Source organism: Nestor notabilis, unplaced genomic scaffold (genome assembly GCF_000696875.1).
Source record: "Nestor notabilis isolate BGI_N333 unplaced genomic scaffold, ASM69687v1 scaffold16993, whole genome shotgun sequence".
Lineage (NCBI taxonomy): Eukaryota > Metazoa > Chordata > Aves > Psittaciformes > Psittacidae > Nestor > Nestor notabilis.
This window is the reverse complement of record NW_009922544.1, coordinates 49,043-57,778: the sequence shown is the minus strand read 5'-3', so window position 1 is coordinate 57,778 and position 8,736 is coordinate 49,043. Positions and strand designations below refer to the sequence as shown.

Here is an 8,736-nt window from a genome sequence, read left to right as displayed (position 1 = left end):
AGGACAGCACAGATAGAATGGGAGTGTTCAAGGATGTTAAAATGCATGTCTACTATCAGGCTGTTTTGAAGCAAGAGCACTGCTGAGTAACAGCCATGGATTGTATCAGTAGTTATTACCATTGCTTCTTTCTGTTACCCTTCTTACTTTAATGCTATTTATATCTGAGTATCAATAAAATAACTGTTCTTTCAGATCTGTTATTTAGGTTGTTATTTCTAAACTGGTATGACTGCTTTTACATAAAAGAAGTACTCCTGATATGTTGCTAACTAATACAGGAAACTGTGATTCCATTTAATTATTGTTGTTATTTGTTGCGTATGTTTTGTGATGAGTTTCTGGTGTGTAAGAAATTGCATCCAGCTGTGCAAGAAGGCTCAGTAATCTTAGGAAGTAAGGTACTACTGGGGGTGAGCTAAGGTGTCAGAATTGTGTCCTTAATGGTTGTATGTACCAGACAAAGTATCTTGATTCTAAATTATATTTAAAATTGGTTACAGATAAGATCCTTCGTGTGAAAAGTCTTTATGATGTATTATCCATTACATGTTTCATTTTATTACTGTTTTTTAAATGCTACTTTAACACTTATGCCCCATAATGGGCCTATTATTTTTCTAAAAATTCAGTAAGTAGATACATTAAATGCTGTGAAATAAGTTTACTTTATCACTTAATTCTATAACTAAAGAAGATTGTGGTTTGAAAGTGTTTTCAAAATTATCAATGACATTTTTCAACTCTGCAGACTTCTTCACTAGTTCTTGGCATAATGAAAGATGATTATGGAGGTAGTGGTGGGGAAATACTAAAAGCAGTATGCTGCTTGCATAGGTATGAAAATGGGAATGGTTTGCAGGGCTGCATTTGAAAAATAAAATTGGAACAATGAAGCATAGCTATCTGGCTGTGGAGACAGAAGCTAAAAGCTTAAAGAATGTAGATGCTGCTAATATTCAGATAAGCACCAGGAGCTGTTTTCCTGGGCTTGAAATCTGGTGCAAAACCAATTTCAGCAATGCAGTCAGTATATTGGGTATTCTATTTGTTTAATTTTTGAGACTGCCTTGGTAGCAGTGAGGTGGCTGACATTTAATGGAAGCAATTTCTTCTCCTTTGGTTTGATTATGATGGGTCTTTATCGTGGGTCTAATCAGAAGCAGGGGGTTGCAATTTCATGTAGGTCTAATTCAGAGTTTCTAGGTGGTTAATCTGAAGCATGTCATCCCAGACAGTTGATGAGCACTTAAGTGCTGCTCACAGCCTAGCAAAGATAAAAAAAGAAAAAAAAAATAATAATAAAAAAATTGTTGTAATCTGAGTCTTTTTTCTTTTGAAAACAAGCCCCTTTAAATCAGATTTTGCTGTCTACTTTCAGCCTTTTCAGCTTCTCTTCAGTTAGCTTGGCTGATCTGTTTTTCTTCTTTCTTCTTCAGCTTCTCTGTTCCCTCCCATTGTCCAAAGCATAAACTCAGTGCTGTGACAAGGACTGGGTTGCACCTTCTCCACAGCATTCAGATATTTTCTTCATGGCTCTCCGTGTGAAGTCTACCTTCCCCCTTTCTTTCTTAAGAGCTGTGTACTCATAGGCCTTCAGCTTGCTGTAGTAGTCTGAGAATTTGTTGTAGAGAATGGAGATGGGCATGCCATTCAGGATTATTCCAAACGCAATGCAGAGGAAAGCAAACAAGCGGCCAAGGTGAGTTTCTGGACACATGTCTCCATATCCCACTGTAGAGATGCTGACCTACGGGCAAACCAACAATCAGCTTATTAGCTGAGAAGAAACATAGAGTTCAGGGATCTGAGACAAGTTTTTACACTTCACATCATAAATCTGAAATACTCTCTGGTGCCTTTTTTTCTATACTATCCATTTTATGCAAAAATCCCTATTATAAAAAATAATTCCTCTCATGCAATAAGGAAAGACAAGAATGCAGTTTGACACAATCCAGCAGGATTTTCAAAAGATTTGTCTGGCAGAAGAAATTTCCAAACAATTTCCATACCAGCCTGCTCAAGTAAGTAGGTTTTCTTGGCTGTGGTGAGCGGATGAGAGAGATGGCTTCCTGGCCGTACAAATCCACTGATAACTACCACCCTGCTCCCTCATCGTGTCACTTGGAACAGATGCCCTGTGTCTAAATCCAGTGTGCTTATAAAACCTGGTATTTTGGGACTTATTCTGTGGATGGTATGTTGAATGTTACCTTTGTTTGTCATATATATTTTAGGAACTAATGAAAAAACACATGAAACCCTTTAGCTGATTGTGAAATATACTTTTATGATGTTGTATATTATTCTATAAGAAGAAGTGACCCAGGACTTTGAAGTTTCTAGGTAAAATCCCCTTTAATTGTTATATACCTATAAGGAGCTGAGGAGATACCAAAGATCTTTCTATGTTGCCTGAAGGTTTTGCTCACAGTGTATTCTTGCAACATATATATTTATAGAGCTAAGTTGTTTGATATTCCTGCTCAGCTGTATGTCAGAGGTTTCAAAAATAAGGTATGTGTGTACCTTCACTAGGGAATATTTCTGTTTGTTTTAGCTGACAGGTACACAGGTGGGAAGCTTTTTTTTTCTGAATTCCCCTTTGAAGAAGGGTTTGGGGGTTGTTTAAGTGGGCGGGGGGGGTTGTGGGACTGGAGGTATTTACGCACTTTATATGAAACTGCACATTTTGCCATCACATTGTCTACAGTCAGCATAAAGTAACTCCTAATTTATGTATTTCTACTGCACACATCTCGATTGTTTATAATTTTCACATTTAGGAAATGTAACTTATTTTTCTCAGGCAGGTAAAACTTGCAGGCTTCTGCCATCTGGCACTTCCTAATCTGTGCAAGGGAACTTTATCAGCCAATTATTTTCTTTTTTTTTTTTTTTTATTTCTTTATTTGTTTTGCACAGATGCACTCAGACACTCAGTGTATCTGTGAAACAGTAATCTAAACCTTTGACAGAAATAAAACGCAGTAGGACTTTCATGTAATGCCCTTCTGGCTTTAGCACTGAAATAGGTCTTTTGAAGGTCACAGTGTGCAGCCTGCTGTCCTCTAACATGCTAAATAAAATGTTATTTCAAATGAAGAAAGCATGAGGGTACATGAGACAACACTGGATAAGCACATTTGTAGGATGCACCTGGTGCTTCCTGTGGAATAAAAAGGATTAGTCACTTGGTTTAATGGAAATTAAGTCACTGGATTTGAATGATAATACAGGATAAATATCTCCAAAAATAAATACTGAGATGAAGGCAAGATGTTTATCTCTACCACTCAGGACAAAACAATTATCCTGTGATAAGGTTCTGTTCCACTGGCGTAGTCTTCTACATCTTCTTGTGACAGTTTGGGAGGGATACTTCTGTGTGTGTGAGACTGTGAACGCTGTTGAATTTTAATGAAATTTGGGTGATCTGGATATTAATTTTCACTCTTAAAGAATGAATAAGCTGTAAAAGGAGTTTTATGCCTTGGAATTGCAATGTGCATGCTACAGCTCTTCTTTTGAAGACACTTGCTCACCCGATAGGCCTTTTTCACATTGTTATTGTCATATAGGTCTCTTAGGAGTATTTAAATCAGTACAGTGACACCAGCTTTTGAGATGAGCCATAGAAATTTTGCTTATATCCTGCATGTTCAAAAAAAAAAAAATATAAGCCTGATATCTTTATTCGAGTAATGTATGAAGCACAAATTTTTTCATAATCTGTGTATATCACTTGAAGATGACCTGTGAAGGTCATATTACAGGACCTTTTTTTTATTCACTCATTTTTTTCTCCTTCCAATGCCCCAGTTTAAAGGATATTCAGCACATGTGCATATGCATGTATCTATATAAATGTCTATGTGTGTCTGTAGGGCCAGTTTTTCTGCATATGCTGAATAACTAAAACATATGTATGGGAAACCACCACATCACATCAGCCATTGCTGAACGAGAAGTGCAGGCCATGGGTTCCTGGGGCTGCTGTCCAGGATAACAGGATAAGTGACTTTGGATGGGTTAGGGTCAATGTCCTGTGGGCCCCATACACAGGTCAGTACATCCAGTGTCTATGCTGATCAACTAGCATGAAAAAATCTGACTCCCTTCCAGTCCATTTGCATGGGTTTCCTTCCCCTGGGAACAACTGAGACTTAGCCAACCCCATAGCCAGGACCAGAGGACAGAAGTGCTCCTGGGGACCTTGCCATAAACATGGATTATGGAGGCCAGCATCAACTGCTGCAAAATGAAATGTACATGATGACAGACTAGAACAAGTCTCAGAGTTATGGACAGGCAAGATATAGGTCCTTTGCCTTCTCTCAGTACCTGCATTGTCTAGCTACACTCTGATTTAATCTAGGCTGCTGTAGACGCGCATCTTTTGCAGCATAACAGAGCTGTTGTTTTCCAGCTCTGAAATGTTGCAGGCAGCAGCATAGGCAGGGATCAACATCCCCCTCTCCCCAATGCTCTTGATAAAACCACCCGTCTTCCTGCCAAAACATTTCTGTAAAAACGATAATTGTGAAACTGCCATACTTTGCATGAAGATTATCTGTTAAGCATTTAGTTACAGCCTACAGCTCCCTCTCCATCATCTGCTAGTCTTGATAAACTTAGAGGTGTTTCTTTTGTCTTCACAACTCAACTAGAAGAATATAATTATCATTTTTATCTCACAATAGTTTAAGAAATACTGGTTAGCCTTCTGTAAGTGAATATATACCCATCCTTGGATGTTAATATAATCCAAGTCTAGAGTTGAACTGCTTTCCAAATCCTTTAGAGGTGAATTCCAGGTTTGGGGTGCTGGAACAGTCCTCTCATGACGTTGCTAGAGCCAGGAGACATTTAAGGCAGGTGGAGGACATTAAACTCTCACATCTTTGTGTTCCTGGCTACATCTTCATGCCCCTGAAAGATGTGAACCCAACAGCCCAGAAAATGATGTCTCAAAAACACCCCTCCACATAACACAGTATAGAAAACATCAGTGATAGTTCAGACCCTTCAAAGAGATGTGCCCAAATGCCTCAGAGCACTAACCCAGTGGCAGTCTCTAGAAACGAGGTCATTCTGTCTTTATTGCTGAGAGTTGTCAGCTGAAACTCAGGCAGTTACCCTCACTCCAAGCACTTGGGATGGGACTAAAATCACACTCTTTCTAGCAAAGGCTGCAAAAAAAGATTCAAGGTGACATTAACCCGCTCTCAGTACTGACTGATGTGGGATTCAAATCACTGACCTAGATGCAGAAGGCAGTTCCCATTATCAACTCCTTGGGCCATTCTGCTTCTTTTTGTATTTGTTCTTCTGTAAGTCTGGCAGAGTGCAAATAACCTCCAATGTTTTGTCTGTCTGCAGATATGCACCTTAGATGTGCCACCTAAGGAGGAGAACACAATCTCTTGCGCTGTCACTCCTAATACATTTTTAAAGGCCAGAGCTCTGGGACAGCTTTGGCTTTGCAAGTTTCAGACTGTAGTTAATAAACCACGTTTTAGCATCTTGCAGTTGTACAATGCATCACAGTAGAGCTCTAAAAAGAACAAGAATGAAAACCTATGTCCACATGCAACAGTTAGCCTGATGCAAGCTTTTATTTTTTGCTTTTTTTTTTTTTTTTAATTTGGCAATGTTGACAGTGGGATTAAATGTGGAAATGTTTTTTTTCCTGTCTCTGCCCACTTCTTCAAAAGTGCAAGCACTATCTACATTTGATTGGATGCAAATTTCAACACTGTCTGTCTGATTAAGCCTTAACTTAAGCTTACACCAGAGGTGAATGAGCGCAAGCATGTGTGTGCGTGAGTGAGTGCATATGTCCTGTAAGCTCAGAATTCAGAACAGATGTTCACTGATCTGAGCCTGCTGTTTTCAAGACTGTCAGCGACTCTAGCAAGGAAGGGGAGGGGAGGGAGGGTCTCTGGCTACCCAGCAAGGTAAGATGTGTTTACTTACGGCAGCCCACCACCAAGCATGGGGGATGCTGGTGAAGTTGGTACTGGAGACATCGTGCTCCACTGTGTAGACCATGGCAGAGAAGGCGAAGATGCCCATGGCAATGAAGAGCAAAAGGCAGCCCACCTGCTGATAGCACTGACGCAAGGTAAAGCCAAAGGCACGCAGCCCTGTGGAGTGGCGGGCCAGCTTGAGGATGCGGAAGATGCGCATGAGACGCATGATGCGAAGCACTTGCCCCACCTTACCCACCCGTCCCACCTTCTCAATATCATGCTCATGCTGAGAACCTCGACCTCGGGGCTGGTCGTCATCAGCAAAACATTCAAGCAGCAGCTGCAGGTAGAGGGGCAGGATGGCAATGAGGTCTACTGCATTGAGGGCACTGCTGGCAAAGCGGCGCAGGTCTGGGGTAGACACCAAGCGCAGCAGGTACTCCAGTGTAAAGAACGCGATGCACAGGGTCTCAATGTGCTCCAGGACAGGCCGGTTCTCCCCACTCTTACGGTCTACCTGCTGCATTTCCTCCACAGTGTTGAGTGCCAGGGCTACTACAGAGATAAGCACGAAAAAGCTGGAGGCCACTGCCATCACCTTGGCAGTGACAGAGGAGAAGGGCTTCTCCATGAGGTTCCAGAGGCGCCAACGCTGAGGACCATAGTAGCGCATGTGGTGGAAGAGCTGCTCATTCTCCTGAGCCTCTGCCTGGGAGCGCAGCTCACGCTGGACCTTCAGCTGCTCGCTCAGCTCATCACGGCGCTCCTCAAAGCAGATTCGGCAGCAGCGGGGTGTGTATTTGAGCCGCACTCCCCAGTAGCTCAGCTCCTCCAGGAAGCTACGGGGGCACAGCTCATCCCGCACACGCAGCACCCCTGAGGAATAGAAGTTGTATACCAGCTGAAAGACGGCTGGGTCCCGGTCAAAGAAGTACTCATCTACCTGGGCTGCATAGTCGTCACACAGGCCCAGCTGGCAGCGGCGGTCAGGGGAGGTAGCCAGGCGGCCCAGGCGGGTCTTGGGATAGGTAGCCACTGCCTGGTAGGTGAGATGGTAGCTTTGGCCACCAACATTGATGTTCAGCACAGATGAAGTGGAAGCCGGGGCTCCAGTGGAAGGGGCAGGAGAGCAAGGAATGGATGACGAGAGCTTGTTTTCCCCCTCAAATGGTTCTCTGCTTGGCCATTTTCCTTGGTCTTTTTCTTCTTCTTCCTCATCTTCATCATCCACATAATAGTTGTAATTCCCCTCAGGTCCCAGGAGCAGTAGGTGCTGGGACTTCAATGGAGTGGTAGCAGAAAAGCCACTCTGCCAGTCTACATTCTTGCCTTCCTTGTCCTTCCCCTTGTCAGGCTGTGGGAGGACATAGGGTGATTCCCCCTCTCTGCCTTTATGTTTTAGGAAAGGAAACTGTCTCTGCATGTTAAACTGCAACATACTATTTTTCCTTACTCTTCTCGCTTCTTTACATTCACCTGATCAAGGAACTCAAACTAGTCCTTTCTAACACTACAAAGGATGACAGTCCTGTTTTCTTCTTTCTTTATCTCAGTACTATCATGCACAGCAGTGTTTCTGCATTTTCCTCTGTGTGAGCCAACACTCCAGTTGTTGTTAAAGCTCCTTGTGGGAAATAGACACATGAAGACTGCTGTTGACCGTTTTAATCTTGCTGACAGCAAACATCTGAGCGCTTAGAGAAGGGGATTTAAGGGCTATTATCCTGTTCCAGCCTCATCTCCCTCAGGCTGTGACGTGAATGATTATGGATCCATAAATCTATGAAAAATCAGTAGGGAAAAAAACCCCTAAAGTTTTATTTCTAATAAACCCTATACGTTTTCCTAATTCAAGTATATACAGATTAAGAATAATCTCAAAACGAAAATGTACGATGGGGGAGAAAGAACATTACACATTTCCTTCGTCTGCATGAGCGTAGCATGGCTTGGTTTTCCTTAATGAAAATAATGAAAAATTGATATGCAATAATGGGTAGGAATTCACCAGAGTAGCTCTTAAAATGTTTCCCAAAGGTGAGCAAATAAAAGCCATCCCTTTTTAGTCCCATTTAGAATACTTCCATCCAGTTATGGGCTGAGGAAAGTCACAGTGTGTGCCTGGAGCTTTGTCTGTGCTCTGAAAGCACGGGTTTCTTGCTCCTCTGGACACAGCGGAAGTGAAGGGGAGGGCTGTGAAGAGGTTTCCAGCCTGCTGCTTCAGTTCAAACTCTTCATGAGCTGCTCAGAAACAGAACAAATCCACTCTTGTTTCTCTTGCAGGACACATTTAAAGTGTAAAACTGCAGTAGGTACCTAGTAGGACAGAAGAGATGCTTTCTCTTTGTTTTAGTGGAGGTTTCACCCTCAGCTCTGACTGAGCTGGCACAAACATCTCTAGTAACAATGATCAGAAAGCCAGGTTACTTCCCCTCGTTACTAGAGCACTTCAGCTGACCTACAGCTCCTGTGAAGAAGAGAACAAACAAAACAAAGGGATGCCCCCCCCCTCCCCTCCCGGATGCTCTTAGCCTCTAATTTACAGTTTTTTAATCTCATGGTCTTGCACCAGCAAATTCCAGTATGTTGTTTTGGTACTGTCCTGTGCAGAGCGATATGCTTTTGCAATTAGAATCACCCTTTCTTTTTCCCCTTTCCCCTACTCCCAATTACAGCTTTTACATTTTCTAGCTCTCTACAAACAGTAAGACATCATAACTGAATGTTTTGTGACACTTTTGTTCTCAGGCTGCATCCT

General features: G+C 42.3%; 1 protein-coding gene across 1 annotated transcript; it reads right to left on the bottom strand.

Annotated features, from left to right (window-relative positions):
• Positions 1–1,474: 1,474 nt before the first annotated feature.
• On the bottom strand, positions 1,475–7,416 carry LOC104403518 (potassium voltage-gated channel subfamily V member 2-like). The gene is made up of 2 exons (XM_010011673.1): positions 5,983–7,416; positions 1,475–1,750 (listed from the first exon to the last, which is right to left on the bottom strand). Exons 1-2 carry the CDS (start codon positions 7,414–7,416, stop codon positions 1,475–1,477), a joined length of 1,710 nt encoding a protein of 569 aa, XP_010009975.1.
• Positions 7,417–8,736: the final 1,320 nt, after the last annotated feature.